This window comes from Trichomonas vaginalis, chromosome I (genome assembly GCF_026262505.1).
Source record: "Trichomonas vaginalis G3 chromosome I, whole genome shotgun sequence".
NCBI classification, from domain to species: Eukaryota; Parabasalia; order Trichomonadida; family Trichomonadidae; genus Trichomonas; species Trichomonas vaginalis.
Window position 1 is genome coordinate 19,834,209 of NC_067203.1, and position 21,026 is coordinate 19,855,234.

Here is a 21,026-nt window from a genome sequence, read left to right on the forward strand (position 1 = left end):
TTAGCAGGCAACGCGCCTGTAAAAACGCACAAGAAAACAAATTTCATATCTGATAATTGAATTGAATTTATTAAAAAAAATATCAGAATGATTAGTATAATTAATTAACAAAATAAACTTCGAATTGAATTGAAATACAACGATAACGTTGTTATTTTATTTTATGTTCACGGCATTGCTCTTTGCATTTAGTATATCAGTAGATATTACTGGACAAATCGATGGCTGCACAGAAGAAAACAAGATATCATTTGCAGTTGAATATGAAGGAGCCGTAAGTTATTTCCAAAAAGAGCCAGTAACCAAAACTATTACTTAAGAAAACTTTGTTTGCATAGAAGGAAGCGTAGTTATAACGGCAGACTCCCCTTTTAACGCCAAATACAAATTCTATAATACAATTGAAAGTAAATTTGAAGATGAAGTAAAGACAGCTACATCCCCATTTGCAATTAAAGGCGATAATCAAAAATACCCAATCATTAAATTATATACCGATACTCTTGGAAAAGAAATTAAAATTCAATTTGTAAACGTAGGAAAATCATATTCATTGCCAGGTGCTACATATAATGTTTATTCTGTATTTACTACAATTACTCATTTTGAGAGAATTTTCAATTTCAAATATATAATTGGAGGTGGAGTACAAGTTAATGCATTACTTTTAACAGCCCTTAGTAAATATAAGCTCCAAATAAGTACAGATTCTGATAATTCTGATGCCAATGCTGTAATAACTCCTACTACAAGCGATGGTGTAGGAAATTATTTGGGATTAAATTTTGCTCCAAGTGATTTATATGCGCAAAATCAAAATGTTAACACAAATTTCTTAATTACTATTGATAAAAATGAAACAACTGCTTCGGAAGGTGTTGAAATATTGTTTGATGAAGAACTGTTTTTGTTATTACCTTTTGATGCTGGTCATTATACCAATCAAGAATGTGTTGATTTTACATCAAAAGAAAAAGATAAAGCATTTAAAGATGATCCTTGTTTCAATAAAATGGATGATCCTGAATGTCATAAAATAACTATTCCTACCCCAACACCTAAAGAAGAAAGTAAAGGTTTAGGTGGTGGTGCTATCGCTGGCATTGTTATTGGTGTTATTGCAGCAATTGTTATTATTGCGGTTCTTGTTTGGCTCTTCGTTTTTAGAAAGAAGTCTTCAGCAACTCAACCAGAGCCCTAAGTGATTCATCATGATGAAATGCATATCTTATGTATTTTTTAGTTCATAAGTTAAAATTCATGATTTTCTTAGTAAAGAATTTCTTGTTTATAAAAAATTGACATTTTATTAACAATATACAGCATGTATATACACATGTATTTATTCACTTCATAAGATTTTCACTTTCGTGTTAAAAGATTTGTGATAATTTTGAAAATCCTTCTGAAACGAACTCCTTACCGATTTTTGTATCTTTACCATGAAGAAGGACACAAATGTTTCCAGAAATTTCTGACTGTTTTCGTTCGGAGAAAAGAAAACATTTGGATATTTGCAAATTCTATACGAAATTTGTAATAAAACCACATAAAGGCGGCATCCGGATATATTTTGAATATTTGATAGCTTCATAATGTATTCGATCACCATTTGCAAGTGATTTTCGAAATCATCAAAGGATTCAACTCGTCGACAGAAACTATTCTTTCCAAATTGTTGTATACACGTTTATTTATTATATATAAAATTGACCTCCATTATTGTCCTGAAATCTACCAGTTTTCCAACAATTAATAAAATATCTGAAGGTGTTCACAGATATTTTGCTTTTATGCAGAGGTTGTTTATTGATTTAGATCCGTCTGCACCTAATTACATGCCTGTTTCTAATTCTGCAACTTTTAACCCTAGAAAGTCATTAAACGAAGCACTTTCGGATCCAGAAAACAAATCAGATACGGCCATCGCATATCAGATACTTCAAGAGTATGAGAAGTCAGTCTCAGCATCAGAATGGATGCGTGCATTCCAAGCGAAAGCGAATATTGAAGACAAAGCTTTGGCTTTATCACGATTCCAAGTTGCTGTTAGTGAATTAGAATATTTAGGATATACAAACCAACACTCACGCAAGAATGCTGGTTTCAGACATATTATCAGAGTTTAATAAATTATTTTCTTTTTAATATTATCTTCAAACTTATATTTATATACTATCACATCGAAAAATATCATTCTTCTGTTGATCAAAGTTCTATTAAGTAAATTACAACTATAATCTTGCAACATTTCCAATACTTTTGTTTCGGTCAATTTCCCAATAGAATGCAATAGTTTTGAAATATATTGTGATCTACCATAACAATGAAGGACCTGAGAGAGTTAAAAGTTAATAGGCACAAGGTAAATTCATTCAATCAATTGAAAAAAAAAGTCACATATATTTTTCCCAAAAATCCATCAAGCAAAGTCAAATCCCAAAAAACCAAAAAATATACTATCATACTAATTTGATGTGGGCGAAATTCAAATAATGATATCATTGAATTCATTGAAATGATAAGCTTTTAACTCTTGAAGATTGTTTCGATTTCATTGAAGATTTTTATTGATTACCAAAAATCTTGGATTCTAACTTGCAATCAAAGGTAACGATTTATTATATTTCTTACAAAAAGGATAAACAACTCATTATGAAGCAATACATGAAGATCACCTTGAAGCTGTAAAATATTTGTTTCAGGAAATTCAGATACAGAGAATAATAATGGGGATACTCTAATTTGAAGGGAATCATATGGAAGTAATGTTGAGATAAGAAAGAAACTCGTTATTATTGGAACTTCAAATGATGATAAAAATTAAAAAGGATGCCCTCCATTGCTTTATACATTTGAACTTCCAATATTTGTACATATGTTAATAGGAGATCTTTTCTTAATCATTTTAGATGAATGGATAAAAAGCAGTAAAACAACAAAAAAATTGAGAACTCACCCGGAAACTTCAGAAATGAAGTCTGTAACATATTAAATAATTGAAATTTGCTAATAAAATTCTAAATATATTAACACATTGCAAGTTGAAATTGATCTGCTATCGAAATTTTGATTTTATGGGCAAATTAATTACGATTTCATAAAAAATTGTGATTTCTTGTTGAATAAATGAACACCAATACTCTCTATATGAAGGCTTTATTTAATATAATTACGAAAAAGCATTTGTTCAACTGAAAATATTTTCTTGTCCCAAAACTGGATAACGCTTATCGATTTGATAATAATTATGGATAAGCTATTGAACTATTAAATGTATTGTCTCCACAATAAATTTCAAGTCTCGGATAAACTAGCCTTGTACTGCCATTTTATGGTGATGTAAAGTATTCAAAAAAATTGCAATGTAAACCATTACATGGCAGAAACTTTAAAATAAACAAAAACATGACACTTAGTACAGGGGCTTTTTGGCTGGTGAAGTCAGATAAAACGTGGCTCAAGTGCTCGTTTAAAATTAAAAATGGAATTTCTCACAGTCGAATTTCTTGGTAGACAACAAAAGTTTATCATCAATTGTCGCGCCGAAGGTATGACATATAGTCAAACTTGTATCAAAATATAAATTTCCATAAAATAAATATTAATCCATATTAAAAGAACATCTCATTACTATTCCATAATATTTTATTTTTTGTGAGATAATCGTTAGTTCACAATTTTCTGAATGCACAACATAAAAATTTTTTGGTCTTACTCTCTATTTTTATTTGTCTCGTTGTGTATAGTGCATTACCTAAAACTTCTTGAGAAACAAATTGAGAACTGGATTTCATATCTGATCACTGAATTTTGCGCCTAAAAATAAAAACAATCAGAATGATTAGTATAATTAATATAACAAAATAAATTTCGAATTGAATTTAAATACAACAATAACGTTGTTATTTTATTTCATGTTCGCTTCTCTACTCTGTGCATTTAGTATATCAGTAGATGTTACTGGACAAATTGATGGCTGCACACAAGAAAACACAATAATATTAGTAAATGAATTTCAATCAGGAACCAGGTATGTACAAACAGAACTGATGACGAAAACAATTACTCAAGACAACTTTGTTTGCATTGCAGGAAGTGTAGTTATAACGGCAGACTCTCCTTTTAGCGCCAAATATAAATTCTATGATACAAGTGATAAAAAATTTCTAGATGAAGAATTAACTGCAACATCTCCATTTACTATTAAAGGTGATAACACAAGATATCCACTGATTAAATTATACACTGATACACCTGGAAAAGAAATTAAAATTCAAATTATAAAAGTTGGCGCAGGATACACATTTCCAGGCAACATTAATAATCTTTATTCTGTATTTACAACAACAATTGATTGGGAAAGAGTCTTCAAATTCAAATACATTTTGAATTATGGTATTGAAATTAATTCTCTGATTTTAACAGCCGTTAGTAAATATAAACTTAAAATAATTACAGATTCTGATAATTTTGATGCAGAACCAAGAATTACTCATTATTCAAGCGATGGCGTTGGTAATGTTTTAGGATTACATTTCACCCAAAGAGATGAATATGATCAAAATCCAAAAGTTACCACTAATTTCTTAATTACCCAGATTTTCCTTACTTTTACCACCCCTCTAAAGCTGGGGACACCGCCTATCGTTGGGAGTAGCTATTAAATAGAACCACCAAGGGTATTTTTCGAACTGACGGTGTAGTGGAAACATCCTACATAATGATTCATTATGCCAAGGTTTGATTCTCATTTAGCCAATTTTTTTCTTTTTTGGATCATGAATTTTTTTTTGGGTCACTATAAGATTTGTTTCATGTTCTAAATCTGCTGCATATGTAATCTATTTTTATTTACCTATTTTTTAAAAATCTATTGGATTGCCAAATTTGAATATATTTAAAATCAGGCGTCAAAAATTTTCTCACTGGGTTTTCGTCTATCAATCTCAGCTCATTATATACGCAACCAATCAAAAATCTGATATGGGAGTCCAAGGCTAACTTTTTGTTGTCTACCTAATAAAAGAGGAAGCAGCATTAGTGAGAATAATCGCAAATATTCAATTTAAATTATCTTTTTATTCTTAATTTAAAGTGACAAAAAGAATAAAAAACCTATTCTAAGGCATGTTGTTATGTAAATGAGACTAGACATCATATGAGAGAGGGTCAAAGTTGCTATTTGTCACTTTTCCACAAGAATATAATGGGGAAAAAGTTATCATATAGTTGATCTCATTCACTTAGTTGAAAGATGCATGTAGTGTAATGGGATAAACAGTGGGATTGCTGTTCTAAGTCCTAGGTTCGAGACACATTGGCTTCATTTTTCTCTTTTTTATTGACGTAAACTATTCAATTTTTGTGTTCTCCATTCAAATTTCAGAATTTTTTTTGCAGATTTCACGCTACATTCGAAGTTACCTTTTGTAACAACCACCACTGCCTACGAAAGACGAAAGTGTGTCACGATTTCACCCGGAAATCCGACGGTTGTTTAAGAGTAAGCACTTTTGGCACCTACTCTCAACATTTAAGGTTAATTTAAGAGTATGCACTTTTGTCACCTACTCGACATCATATTTTATGTTATGAAAAAAAAATATTTAGAATTTTAGAACAAAATAAATAGAAAAAATAGCATAACTTATGGATGTGCGTATATTAAATTTAATAAATTAAGAGAAATTATTTTTGGCGCCAAAATTATTCGTTAACTCTCAAATTTTTCTGAGTCAATAAGCCGCCAAAAAAGTATCATTTCTTTATAGGAAAGGAAACCTATTTGACGAACAATCCGGACACTAGTGCCTCAGCGAATTTCCCCAAACCCACCAATCCCCTCCCTGCTGTTGTGCACCATCGATGGAAAGTAAGTCATCAATAGTCTCTTTTCCTTGGACTTGAAATGTAAATCTCGGACGAAAGTAAGTCTGACTTGAAATGTAAGTCTCGGACGAAAGTAAGTCTGACTTGAAATGTAAGTTTCGGACGAAAGTAAGTCTGACTTGAAATGTAAGTCTGACTTGAAATGTAAGTCTGACTTGAAATGTAAGTTTCGGACGAAAGTAAGTCTGACTTGAAATGTAAGTCTCGGACGAAAGTAAGTCTGACTTGAAATGTAAGTTTCGGACGAAAGTAAGTCTGACTTGAAATGGAAGTCTGATTCTAAATGTAAGTTCTAGACTAAAGTAAGTCTGATTCTAAATATAAGTCTGATATTAAGATAAGTTTGTAACTAAAATTAAGTCTTATTCCAAAAGCAAATTTAATTGTATAATAAGTCTGGATCTAGAGTAAGCCTTAGTCTACAGCTATTCTGTGTCAAAAATAAGTCACGAAGAGTATGTCTGTAATTCGAATCATTCATATTCTTCAATTATCCCGCCAAAAAAATTATCGTCTTTTTATCATACCATAGTTTTTATCAATCTCGTTCTACTAAAAAACCTTTATATTGGTGATTTCTTTGTTAAACCCGTATTTTTTCATGTGAATCTTATTGTATAAACTCTAAAAGTTCAATTTCCGGTCGAAAAAAACTTGAAAACAATTTGTATTCGACGAGTTAAAGAGCTCTATTTATTCTAAATTTTCCAAAAAAAAATTAGATTTCGTTTTTTCGCTTCAAAAAATGTTGTTTTAAGTTTTAAAATTTGTAATTCAAAATTTTTTTGGAAAGATTTACGATTTTTTAATACTGCGAAAGTTAGTATGGCTAAGTCGTGTACGGAGGCACTGCGAGCCTCCTTACCCATTATATGTGAATTTGACACTTTACAAAACCGTTAACGTATATTTTACAACACAAACACAAACACCAACTTAACCTTAAATATTTATAAAGCCGCCAACCACTTCACCTCACTAATGTTTTCACAAACGACTTCACTACTGTAAAAATAAACGTTCTCACTTACAAAAGTATTGCAACTCCTCCCATTGCTGTGCTTCACACAATACTTCATATTCTTCAGTATCGCTGCTGTCGCTCCAATCGTCAGAGTCAAAGTCACTGTCAAAATAAATGTTAGTAAGTTTTGACAAAGCTAATGAAACACGCTTACCGTTTGTATCGTATGCTTGTATAAACTTTCCATTCTTCATTCCTTCATAACGCTCAAACTAACTTTACCCTTTCTCCCTCGTATCTGATAGAATGTATTTTCACGAGGAACGAAGAACAAATTCTTGAACTCATGACCGTTGTAGTTTGTTATCTCAATAGTTTTCGCCATTTACATAAAAATAAACTTAAAAATAAACTTAAAATTAATGATATCACCACCTCACACGTATGAAAACATAGCACAAAATAAATTTAGGTGAAGCGGTGACATCTCACCTCTTTTTTCACCTGTTTTTTTCACCCACTTGAATTCATTGCTTTATAACTCTCTTCCTTTCTCCAACTCTTCTAACTTCTTCTTAAGTTCAGCAATGTTGTCCTCATGAAGTTTAATCTTCCTTAATATACCTTCTCTATCTAATGGTTGCTTTATCTTTCTAAACTGAACTCTACCATCCTTCATAGTATGAATGTAAAAACCTTCTGGAACCGCTCCTGATTTAATGTATTCTACCAAAAACTTTTGTTTCATTGCTTCAGTGACTTTAGTCGTCATTTTACTCTAAGGTGAAGCTAGCACAGCGATAATGGATTTCATGACTTTTTAGTATTTCATGCAATCTTAACAGATAGCCTTACAAGTACTTCCAGTGTCCTAGCTGTCCCTCCTTTTTATATAACTCCATGACATTTATAATCTCGCGAAACTTAACAGGTAGCATAACAGATTAAAATCAGATGAGGTTTTGAACCAAAATTTCTAAGCAACGTTGTCAAGGATTTTGAGGAACTAGGGACAGAGTGTGGCAAAGTCCAAGATTTAATTTATCTTCATCTGTTTCATCAGCTATCTCATCTAATATGCCAATATTTTATTCATAACTCGTGGCAAACTCACTAACTTTCGTTATGTTCATCTGCATGCTTCATCTGATAGAAAGTATGACTTTCATTAACTCTGTGAGATAATGAAAACTACTAGGGACAGAGACCATGGCAAAGTTCATGACTTTCATTATTTCCAGAACTTAATGAAAACTACTAGGGACAGAGACCATGGCAAAGTTTATGATTTCATCGTTTATGATTTGTCATGATTTCATCGTGAATGCTTTTGTCAAGATTTCATCGTTTATGATTTGTCAAGATTTCATCGTGAATGATTTGTCATGATTTCATCGTGAATGATTTGTCATGATTTCATCGTGAATGATTTGTCATGATTTCATCGTGAATGATTTGTCATGATTTCATCGTGAATGCTTTGTCAAGACTTTGTCATGACTTCTTCGTAAATGCTTTTGTCATGACTTTGTCAAGATTTCATCGTGAATGCTTTTGTCATGACTTCTTCATCGTGAATGCTTTGTCAAGACTTTGTCAAGATTTCATCGTTTATGATTTGTCAAGATTTCATCGTGAATGCTTTGTCAAGACTTTGTCATGATTTCATCGTAATGAACGTAAATGCTTTTGTCATGATTTCATCGTTTATGATTTGTCATGATTTCATCGTAATGAACGTGAATGCTTTTGTCATGATTTCATCGTAATGAACGTAAATGCTTTTGTCAAGATTTCATCGTGAATGAACGTAAATGCTTTTGTCAAGATTTCATCGTGAATGAACGTAAATGCTTTTGTCATGATTTCATCGTAATGAACGTAAATGCTTTTGTCATGACTTTGTCAAGATTTCATCGTGAATGCTTTTGTCATGACTTCTTCATCGTGAATGCTTTGTCAAGACTTTGTCAAGATTTCATCGTTTATGATTTGTCAAGATTTCATCGTGAATGCTTTGTCAAGACTTTGTCATGATTTCATCGTGAATGAACGTGAATGCTTTTGTCATGATTTCATCGTTTATGATTTGTCATGATTTCATCGTAATGAACGTGAATGCTTTTGTCATGATTTCATCGTAATGAACGTAAATGCTTTTGTCAAGATTTCATCGTGAATGAACGTAAATGCTTTTGTCAAGATTTCATCGTGAATGAACGTAAATGCTTTTGTCAAGATTTCATCGTTTATGATTTGTCAAGATTTCATCGTTTATGATTTGTCATGATTTCATCGTGAATGAACGTAAATGCTTTTGTCAAGATTTCATCGTTTATGATTTGTCATGATTTCATCGTAATGAACGTGAATGCTTTTGTCATGATTTCATCGTAATGAACGTAAATGCTTTTGTCATGACTTCTTCGTGAATGAACGTAAATGCTTTTGTCAAGATTTCATCGTGAATGAACGTAAATGCTTTTGTCAAGATTTCATCGTTTATGATTTGTCAAGATTTCATCGTTTATGATTTGTCATGATTTCATCGTGAATGAACGTAAATGCTTTTGTCAAGATTTCATCGTTTATGATTTGTCAAGACTTTGTCATGACTTCTTCGTGAATGCTTTTGTCATGATTTCATCGTTTATGATTTGTCATGATTTCATCGTTTATGATTTGTCAAGATTTCTTCGTGAATGCTTTGTCAAGACTTTGTCAAGATTTCATCGTGAATGCTTTGTCAAGACTTTGTCAAGATTTCATCGTAAATGCTTTTGTCATGACTTCTTCGTGAATGAACGTGAATGCTTTTGTCAAGATTTCATCGTTTATGATTTGTCATGACTTCTTCGTAAATGCTTTTGTCAAGACTTGTCATGACTTCTTCGTTTATGATTTGTCATGATTTCATCGTGAATGAACGTAAATGCTTTTGTCATGATTTCATCGTGAATGAACGTGAATGCTTTTGTCATGATTTCATCGTTTATGATTTGTCATGACTTCTTCGTTTATGATTTGTCATGATTTCATCGTGAATGAACGTAAATGCTTTTGTCAAGATTTCATCGTGAATGCTTTGTCAAGACTTTGTCAAGATTTCATCGTGAATGCTTTGTCAAGACTTTGTCATGACTTCTTCGTAAATGCTTTGTCATGATTTCATCGTGAATGCTTTGTCAAGACTTTGTCATGATTTCATCGTAAATGCTTTTGTCATGATTTCATCGTGAATGCTTTGTCAAGACTTTGCCAAGATTTCATCGTTTATGATTTGTCAAGATTTCATCGTGAATGCTTTGTCAAGACTTTGTCAAGATTTCATCGTTTATGATTTGTCATGATTTCATCGTTTATGATTTGTCATGACTTCTTCGTTTATGATTTGTCATGATTTCATCGTTTATGATTTGTCAAGATTTCATCGTTTATGATTTGTCATGATTTCATCGTTTATGATTTGTCATGATTTCATCGTGAATGTTGTCATGATTTCATCGTGAATGATTTGTCATGATTTCATCGTTTATGATTTGTCATGACTTCATCGTTTATGATTTGTCATGATTTCATCGTGAATGATTTGTCATGATTTCATCGTGAATGAACGTAAATGCTTTTGTCATGATTTCATCGTAAATGCTTTTGTCAAGATTTCATCGTTTATGATTTGTCATGATTTCATCGTGAATGAACGTAAATGCTTTTGTCATGACTTCTTCGTGAATGAACGTAAATGCTTTTGTCATGATTTCATCGTAAATGCTTTTGTCATATTTCATCGTTTATGATTTGTCATGATTTCATCGTGAATGAACGTAAATGCTTTTGTCAAGATTTCATCGTGAATGCTTTGTCAAGACTTTGTCATGACTTCTTCGTAAATGCTTTTGTCATGATTTCATCGTTTATGATTTGTCATGATTTCATCGTGAATGATTTGTCATGATTTCATCGTGAATGACGTAAATGCTTTTGTCATGACTTCATCGTTATGATTTGTCATGACTTCATCGTGAATGAACGTAAATACTTTTCTCATGATTTCATCGTTTATGATTTGTCATGATTTCATCGTTTATGATTTGTCAAGATTTCATCGTTTATGATTTGTCATGATTTCATCGTTTATGATTTGTCATGATTTCATCGTGAATGATTGTCATGATTTCATCGTGAATGATTTGTCATGATTTCATCGTTTATGATTTGTCATGACTTCATCGTTTATGATTTGTCATGATTTCATCGTGAATGATTTGTCATGATTTCATCGTGAATGAACGTAAATGCTTTTGTCATGACTTCATCGTTTATGATTTGTCAAGATTTCATCGTTTATGATTTGTCATGATTTCATCGTTTATGATTTGTCAAGATTTCATCGTTTATGATTTGTCAAGATTTCATCGTTTATGAACGTAAATGCTTTTGTCATGACTTCTTCGTAAATGCTTTTGTCATGATTTCATCGTAATGAACGTAAATGCTTTTGTCAAGATTTCATCGTGAATGCTTTTGTCATGACTTTGTCATGATTTCATCGTTTATGATTTGTCATGATTTCATCGTTTATGATTTGTCATGATTTCATCGTTTATGATTTGTCAAGATTTCATCGTGAATGAACGTAAATGCTTTTGTCATGACTTCATCGTTTATGATTTGTCATGATTTCATCGTGAATGCTTTGTCAAGACTTTGTCATGACTTCTTCGTAAATGCTTTTGTCAAGATTTCATCGTGAATGATTTGTCATGATTTCTTCGTGAATGCTTTGTCAAGACTTTGTCATGATTTCATCGTGAATGCTTTGTCAAGACTTTGTCAAGACTTCTTCATCGTAATGAGCGTAAATGTTTTGTGAAGAATATAACAACCGCCTGAATTCAGACGGTTGCTTTTTATACAAAATTCACACAGGAAAATTCTTGAGTTTTGGTTGAAAGAATACGGTCAAGCCAAAAGTGGCTCGACCTCAAAACAAACATTTTATGAGCTTACTAAGGCATTTATGAATGAATTCAAAGGTATTTGCATACATCCTGACCTCGTTCATTTTGTTGCTGAATGGTGCTCTGTAAAGTATGCATTTTATGTCAAAGATATTATGGACTCCATAGACAGAAAGTTCATGAGAAGTTAGATGAAGAAGAACTCGAAGATACAGTAGAGAATGCAAAAACAAGCATTTTATGAGCTTACTAAGGCATTTATGAATGAATTCAAAGGTATTTGCATACATCCTGACCTCGTTCATTTTGTTGTTGAATTCAGCAAAATAATGTTTAGGGTAGATGGTTTTAGGTGTCACTACGTCACCATGTCCAGGTTAATTAATTTCTTAAAATTACTGACAACATGACATTTAGACAACAGTCCAGGAAATATATTTTATCGTATATGTTTTGTCATGATTTATCGTTTATGTTTTGTCATGACTTCATCGTAATGAACGTAAATGTTTTGTCATGATTTCATCGTATATGTTTTGTCAAGTTTCATCGTATATGTTTTGTCAAACATGAACGTAAATGTTTTGTCAAACATGAACGTAAATGTGTTTGATTTATCGTAATGAGTGTAAATGATTTCATATAATTGCTTACCTCGGAAAACGAGAGAAGAGATTCCATATGAAAATCGCAAGAATTTGGCTCCTGGTTTGAAATATTATTATGTTCATAGACTTCATCGTATATGTTTTGTCAAACATGAGCGTATATGTTTTGTCATGATTTATCGTAAATGTTTCATCATGATTTCATCGTATATGCTTTGTCATGATGATTTATCGAAACTAAACGTATATGTTTTGTCATGATTTCTTCGTATATGTTTTGTCATGACTTCTTCATCGTAATGAGTGTAAATGATCCAAAAATAATGTTTACGTTCATGTTGACAACACAGCAGGAGGAAGGTAGTTATGAATTATTTTTAAAGAACTGGAGGTGCTACCATGCTACCATGTGCTACCAGGTTCATTTAATTCTCTGAAAAAGTGTGACAGCATGACATTTTGACAACAACACAGGAGGAAGGTAGTTATGAATTATTTTAAGAACTGGAGGTGCTACCATGCTACATGTGCTACCAGGTCATTTAACTTCTCTGAAAAGTGTGACAACACGACATTTTGACAACAACACAGGAAATAAATGTTTCTCGTTAATGATTGTCATGATTTCATCGTAAATGAATTTCATGACTTCTTCGTCAATGATTTGTCATGACTTCATCGTAAATGATTTGTCATGAGTTCTTCATCATGATTTCTTCGTTAATGATTTGTCAAGACTTCATCGTCAATGATTTGTCATGACTTCATCGGAAATGATTTGTCATGACTTCATCGTAAATGATTTGTCATGACTTCATCGTAAATGTTTCATCGTCAATGATTTGTCAAAACTTCATCGTAAATGAATTTGTCAAACTTAAACGTAAATGGTTTCGTCAAACATGAACGTCAATGGTTTCGTTATGGTTTCATCGTAAATGAATTTGTCAAACATGAACGTCAATGGTTTCGTTCAAACATGAACGTCAATGGTTTCGTTATGGTTTATCGTTAATGATTTGTCATGACTTCATCGTAAATGGTTTCGTCATGAGTTCTTCATCATGAGTTCATCGTCAATGATTTGTCAGACTTCATCGTCAATGATTTGTCATGACTTCATCGTAAATGTTTCATCATGAGTTTTCATCATGATTTCTTCGTCAATGATTTGTCAAGACTTCATCGTCAATGATTTGTCATGATTCATCGTTAATGAATTTGTCAAAACTTAAACGTAAATGGTTTCGTCAAACATGAACGTCAATGATTTGTCATGACTTCATCGTAAATGTTTCATCATGAGTTCTTCATCATGATTTCTTCGTCAATGATTTGTCATGATTTTCATCGTTAATGATTTGTCATGACTTCATCGTTAATGAATTTGTCAAAACTTAAACGTAAATGGTTTCGTCAAACATGAACGTCAATGATTTGTCATGACTTCATCGTAAATGTTTCATCATTGAGTTCTTCATCATGATTTCTTCGTCAATGATTTGTCATGATTCATCGTCAATGATTTGTCATGACTTCATCGTTAATGAATTTGTCAAACTTAAACGTAAATGGTTTCGTCAAACATGAACGTCAATGATTTGTCATGACTTCATCGTAAATGTTTCATCATGAGTTCTTCATCATGATTTCTTCGTTAATGATTTGTCATGATTTCATCGTCAATGATTTGTCATGACTTCATCGTTAATGAATTTGTCAAAACTTAAACGTAAATGGTTTCGTCAAACATGAACGTCAATGATTTTGTCATGACTTCATCGTAAATGTTTCATCATGAGTTCTTCATCATGATTTCTTCGTTAATGATTTGTCATGATTTCATCGTTAATGATTTGTCATGACTTCATCGTTAATGAATTTGTCAAACTTAAACGTAAATGGTTTCGTCAAACATGAACGTCAATGATTTGTCATGACTTCATCGTAAATGTTTCATCATGAGTTCTTCATCATGATTTCTTCGTCAATGATTTGTCATGATTTCATCGTTAATGATTTGTCATGACTTCATCGTTAATGAATTTGTCAAACTTAAACGTAAATGGTTTCGTCAAACATGAACGTCAATGATTTGTCATGACTTCATCGTAAATGTTTCATCATGAGTTCTTCATCATGATTTCTTCGTTAATGATTTGTCATCATGATTTCATCGTTAATGATTTGTCATGACTTCATCGTTAATGTTTCATCGTCAATGATTTGTCATGACTTCATCGTAAATGTTTCATCGTTAATGATTTGTCATGACTTCATCGTAAATGTTTCATCATGAGTTCTTCATCATGATTTCTTCGTTAATGATTTGTCATGATTTCATCGTTAATGATTTGTCATGACTTCATCGTTAATGAATTTGTCAAACTTAAACGTAAATGGTTTCGTCAAACATGAACGTCAATGATTTGTCATGACTTCATCGTAAATGTTTCATCATGAGTTCTTCATCATGATTTCTTCGTTAATGATTTGTCATGATTTCATCGTCAATGATTTGTCATGACTTCATCGTTAATGAATTTGTCAAACTTAAACGTAAATGGTTTCGTCAACATGAACGTCAATGATTTGTCATGACTTCATCGTAAATGTTTCATCATGAGTTCTTCATCATGATTTTTCGTCAATGATTTGTCAAGACTTCATCGTCAATGATTTGTCATGACTTCATCGTTAATGAATTTGTCAAACTTAAACGTAAATGGTTTCGTCAAACATGAACGTCAATGATTTGTCATGACTTCATCGTAAATGTTTCATCATGAGTTCTTCATCATGATTTCTTCGTTAATGATTTGTCATGATTCATCGTTAATGATTTGTCATGACTTCATCGTTAATGTTTCATCGTCAATGATTTGTCATGACTTCATCGTAAATGTTTCATCGTCAATGATTTGTCATGACTTCATCGTAAATGTTTCATCATGAGTTCTTCATCATGATTTCTTCGTTAATGATTTGTCATGATTCATCGTCAATGATTGTCATGACTTCATCGTAATGTTTTCATCGAATGATTGTCAATGACTTCATCGTAAATGTTTCATCGTCAATGATTTGTCATGACTTCATCGTAATGAACGTAATATCCAAAAATAATGTTTATGTTAGAATGTTAGATCTAACACCTTTTCTAACATGTTTTCTAACATGGAGGATTTCATCTGATATAAACATTCTTCCTTCATTTCATTCTATACACAATTTACATCATAGACGATTTAATAGATATAATACTTTACTGTTTCATCTGATATACACATTCTTCCCTAAACATTATTTTAGTTAAAGTCCATCAAATATTTTTAGGATACTTTCACCAAAGAATGTTTATATCAGATGAAATCCTCCATGTTAGAAAACATGTTAGAAAAGGTGTTAGATCTAACATTCTAACATAAACATTATTTTTGGATCATTTACGTTCATTACGATGAAGTCATGACAAATCATTGACGATGAAACATTTACGATGAAGTCATGACAAATCATTGACGATGAAACATTAACGATGAAGTCATGACAAATCATTGACGATGAAATCATGACAAATCATTAACGAAGAAATCATGATGAAGAACTCATGATGAAACATTTACGATGAAGTCATGACAAATCATTGACGATGAAACATTTACGATGAAGTCATGACAAATCATTGACGATGAAACATTAACGATGAAGTCATGACAAATCATTAACGATGAAATCATGACAAATCATTAACGAAGAAATCATGATGAAGAACTCATGATGAAACATTTACGATGAAGTCATGACAAATCATTGACGTTCATGTTTGACGAAACCATTTACGTTTAAGTTTGACAAATTCATTAACGATGAAGTCATGACAAATCATTGACGATGAAGTCTTGACAAATCATTGACGAAGAAATCATGATGAAGAACTCATGATGAAACATTTACGATGAAGTCATGACAAATCATTGACGTTCATGTTTGACGAAACCATTTACGTTTAAGTTTGACAAATTCATTAACGATGAAGTCATGACAAATCATTGACGATGAAATCATGACAAATCATTAACGAAGAAATCATGATGAAGAACTCATGATGAAACATTTACGATGAAGTCATGACAAATCATTGACGTTCATGTTTGACGAAACCATTTACGTTTAAGTTTGACAAATTCATTAACGATGAAGTCATGACAAATCATTAACGATGAAATCATGACAAATCATTAACGAAGAAATCATGATGAAGAACTCATGATGAAACATTTACGATGAAGTCATGACAAATCATTAACGATGAAACATTTACGATGAAGTCATGACAAATCATTGACGATGAAACATTAACGATGAAGTCATGACAAATCATTAACGATGAAATCATGACAAATCATTAACGAAGAAATCATGATGAAGAACTCATGATGAAACATTTACGATGAAGTCATGACAAATCATTGACGTTCATGTTTGACGAAACCATTTACGTTTAAGTTTGACAAATTCATTAACGATGAAGTCATGACAAATCATTGACGATGAAATCATGACAAATCATTAACGAAGAAATCATGATGAAGAACTCATGATGAAACATTTACGATGAAGTCATGACAAATCATTGACGTTCATGTTTGACGAAACCATTTACGTTTAAGTTTGACAAATTCATTAACGATGAAGTCATGACAAATCATTGACGATGAAATCATGACAAATCATTGACGAAGAAATCATGATGAAGAACTCATGATGAAACATTTACGATGAAGTCATGACAAATCATTGACGTTCATGTTTGACGAAACCATTTACGTTTAAGTTTGACAAATTCATTAACGATGAAGTCATGACAAATCATTGACGATGAAGTCTTGACAAATCATTGACGAAGAAATCATGATGAAGAACTCATGATGAAACATTTACGATGAAGTCATGACAAATCATTGACGATGAAGTCTTGACAAATCATTGACGATGAACTCATGATGAAGAACTCATGACGAAACCATTTACGATGAAGTCATGACAAATCATTAACGATGAAACCATAACGAAACCATTGACGTTCATGTTTGACGAAACCATTGACGTTCATGTTTGACAAATTCATTTACGATGAAACCATAACGAAACCATTGACGTTCATGTTTGACGAAACCATTTACGTTTAAGTTTGACAAATTCATTTACGATGAAGTTTTGACAAATCATTGACGATGAAACATTTACGATGAAGTCATGACAAATCATTTACGATGAAGTCATGACAAATCATTTCCGATGAAGTCATGACAAATCATTGACGATGAAGTCTTGACAAATCATTAACGAAGAAATCATGATGAAGAACTCATGACAAATCATTTACGATGAAGTCATGACAAATCATTGACGAAGAAGTCATGAAAATTCATTTACGATGAAATCATGACAAATCATTAACGATGAAACATTTATTTCCTGTGTTGTTGTCAAAATGTCGTGTTGTCACACTTTTTCAGAGAAGTTAAATGACCTGGTAGCACATGGTAGCATGGTAGCACCTCCAGTTCTTTAAAAATAATTCATAACTACCTTCCTCCTGTGTTGTTGTCAAAATGTCATGCTGTCACACTTTTTCAGAGAAGTTAAATGACCTGGTAGCACATGGTAGCATGGTAGCACCTCCAGTTCTTTAAAAATAATTCATAACTACCTTCCTCCTGCTGTGTTGTCAAACATGAACGTAAACATTATTTTTGGATCATTTACACTCATTACGATGAAGAAGTCATGACAAAACATATACGAAGAAATCATGACAAAACATATACGTTTAGTTTCGATAAAATCATCATGACAAAGCATATACGATGAAATCATGATGAAACATTTACGATGAAATCATGACAAAACATATACGCTCATGTTTGACAAAACATATACGATGAAGTCTATGAACATAATAATATTTCAAACCAGGAGCCAAATTCTTGCGATTTTCATATGGAATCTCTTCTCTCGGTTTTCCGAGGTAAGCAATTATATGAAATCATTTACACTCATTACGATTAAATCATGACAAAACATTTACGTTCATGTTTGACAAAACATTTACGTTCATGTTTGACAAAACATATACGATGAAACTTGACAAAACATATACGATGAAATCATGACAAAACATTTACGTTCATTACGATGAAGTCATGACAAAACATAAACGATAAAATCATGACAAAACATATACGATAAAATATATTTCCTGGACTGTTGTCTAAATGTCATGTTGTCAGTAATTTTAAGAGAAGTTAATTAACCTGGTGACATGGTGACGTAGTGACACCTAAAAACCATCTACCCTAAACATTATTTTTGCTGAATTCAACAACAAAATGAACGAGGTCAGGATGTATGCAAATACCTTTGAATTCATTCATAAATGCCTTAGTAAGCTCATAAAATGCTTGTTTTTGCATTCTCTACTGTATCTTCGAGTTCTTCTTCATCTAACTTCTCATGAACTTTCTTGTCTATGGAGTCCATAATATCTTTGACATAAAATGCATACTTTACAGAGCACCATTCAGCAACAAAATGAACGAGGTCAGGATGTATGCAAATACCTTTGAATTCATTCATAAATGCCTTAGTAAGCTCATAAAATGTTTGTTTTGAGGTCGAGCCACTTTTGGCTTGACCGTATTCTTTCAACCAAAACTCAAGAATTTTCCTGTGTGAATTTTGTATAAAAAGCAACCGTCTGAATTCAGGCGGTTGTTATATTCTTCACAAAACATTTACGCTCATTACGATGAAGAAGTCTTGACAAAGTCTTGACAAAGCATTCACGATGAAATCATGACAAAGTCTTGACAAAGCATTCACGAAGAAATCATGACAAATCATTCACGATGAAATCTTGACAAAAGCATTTACGAAGAAGTCATGACAAAGTCTTGACAAAGCATTCACGATGAAATCATGACAAATCATAAACGATGAAGTCATGACAAAAGCATTTACGTTCATTCACGATGAAATCTTGACAAATCATAAACGATGAAATCATGACAAATCATAAACGATGAAATCATGACAAATCATAAACGATGAAATCATGACAAAGTCATGACAAAAGCATTCACGATGAAATCTTGACAAAAGCATTTACGTTCATTACGATGAAATCATGACAAAAGCATTTACGAAGAAGTCATGACAAAAGCATTTACGTTCATAAACGATGAAATCTTGACAAATCATAAACGATGAAATCTTGACAAATCATAAACGATGAAATCATGACAAATCATAAACGATGAAATCTTGACAAATCATAAACGATGAAGTCATGACAAAAGCATTTACGTTCATTCACGATGAAATCATGACAAATCATTCACGATGAAATCATGACAAATCATAAACGATGAAGTCATGACAAATCATAAACGATGAAATCATGACAAATCATTCACGATGAAATCATGACAAATCATTCACGATGAAATCATGACAAATCATAAACGATGAAGTCATGACAAATCATAAACGATGAAATCATGACAAATCATTCACGATGAAATCATGACAAATCATTCACGATGAAATCATGACAAATCATAAACGATGAAATCATGACAAATCATAAACGATGAAATCTTGACAAATCATAAACGATGAAATCATGACAAATCATAAACGATGAAATCATGAGAAAAGTATTTACGTTCATTCACGATGAAGTCATGACAAATAGCATGAAGTTGACAAAAGCATTTACGTTCATTCACGATGAAATCATGACAAATCATTCACGATGAAATCATGACAAATCATAAACGATGAAATCATGACAAATCATAAACGATGAAATCATGACAAATCATTCACGATGAAATCATGAATCATAAACGATGAAATCATGACAAATCATAAACGATGAAATCTTGACAAATCATAAACGATGAAATCATGACAAATCATAAACGATGAAATCATGAGAAAAGTATTTACGTTCATTCACGATGAAGTCATGACAAATCATAAACGATGAAGTCATGACAAAAGCATTTACGTTCATTCACGATGAAATCATGACAAATCATTCACGATGAAATCATGACAAATCATAAACGATGAAATCATGACAAAAGCATTTACGAAGAAGTCATGACAAAGTCTTGACAAAGCATTCACGATGAAATCTTGACAAAAGCATTTACGTTCATTCACGATGAAATCATGACAAATCATAAACGATGAAATCATGACAAAAGCATTTACGATGAAATCATGACAAAAGCATTTACGTTCATTCACGAAGAAGTCATGACAAAAGCATTTACGTTCATTCACGATGAAATCATGACAAATCATAAACGATGAAATCTTGACAAAAGCATTTACGATGAAATCATGACAAAAGCATTTACGTTCATTCACGATGAAATCATGACAAATCATTCACGATGAAATCATGACAAATCATAAACGATGAAGTCATGACAAATCATAAACGATGAAATCATGACAAATCATTCACGATGAAATCATGACAAATCATTCACGATGAAATCATGACAAATCATAAACGAT

The 21,026-nt window shown here is 31.9% G+C and overlaps 4 protein-coding genes across 4 annotated transcripts, besides 2 other annotated features; 3 read left to right on the forward strand and 1 right to left on the reverse strand.

Moving 5' to 3' along the window:
* Window positions 1-1,012: 1,012 nt before the first annotated feature.
* TVAGG3_1016110 (glycoprotein 38 family) lies at window positions 1,013-1,201 on the forward strand (the record flags this gene model as incomplete). Its single annotated transcript, XM_001326405.1, has 1 exon — window positions 1,013-1,201. The coding sequence occupies one exon, from the start codon at window positions 1,013-1,015 to the stop codon at window positions 1,199-1,201; it is 189 nt and encodes a 62-aa protein (XP_001326440.1).
* A 566-nt stretch (window positions 1,202-1,767) lies between these two features.
* TVAGG3_1016120 (uncharacterized protein) lies at window positions 1,768-2,144 on the forward strand (the record flags this gene model as incomplete). The annotated part of the gene is made up of 1 exon (XM_001326406.1): window positions 1,794-2,129. The coding sequence occupies one exon, from the start codon at window positions 1,794-1,796 to the stop codon at window positions 2,127-2,129; it is 336 nt and encodes a 111-aa protein (XP_001326441.1).
* A 1,773-nt stretch (window positions 2,145-3,917) lies between these two features.
* On the forward strand, window positions 3,918-4,879 carry TVAGG3_1016130 (uncharacterized protein; the record flags this gene model as incomplete). Its single annotated transcript, XM_001326407.2, has 1 exon — window positions 3,918-4,667. The coding sequence occupies one exon, from the start codon at window positions 3,918-3,920 to the stop codon at window positions 4,665-4,667; it is 750 nt and encodes a 249-aa protein (XP_001326442.1).
* A 650-nt stretch (window positions 4,880-5,529) lies between these two features.
* Window positions 5,530-5,576: a mobile genetic element.
* Window positions 5,577-7,391: 1,815 nt separating this feature from the next.
* On the reverse strand, window positions 7,392-7,628 carry TVAGG3_1016150 (uncharacterized protein; the record flags this gene model as incomplete). The annotated part of the gene is made up of 1 exon (XM_001294166.1): window positions 7,392-7,628. The coding sequence occupies one exon, from the start codon at window positions 7,626-7,628 to the stop codon at window positions 7,392-7,394; it is 237 nt and encodes a 78-aa protein (XP_001294167.1).
* A 4,125-nt stretch (window positions 7,629-11,753) lies between these two features.
* Window positions 11,754-11,993: a mobile genetic element.
* Window positions 11,994-21,026: the final 9,033 nt, after the last annotated feature.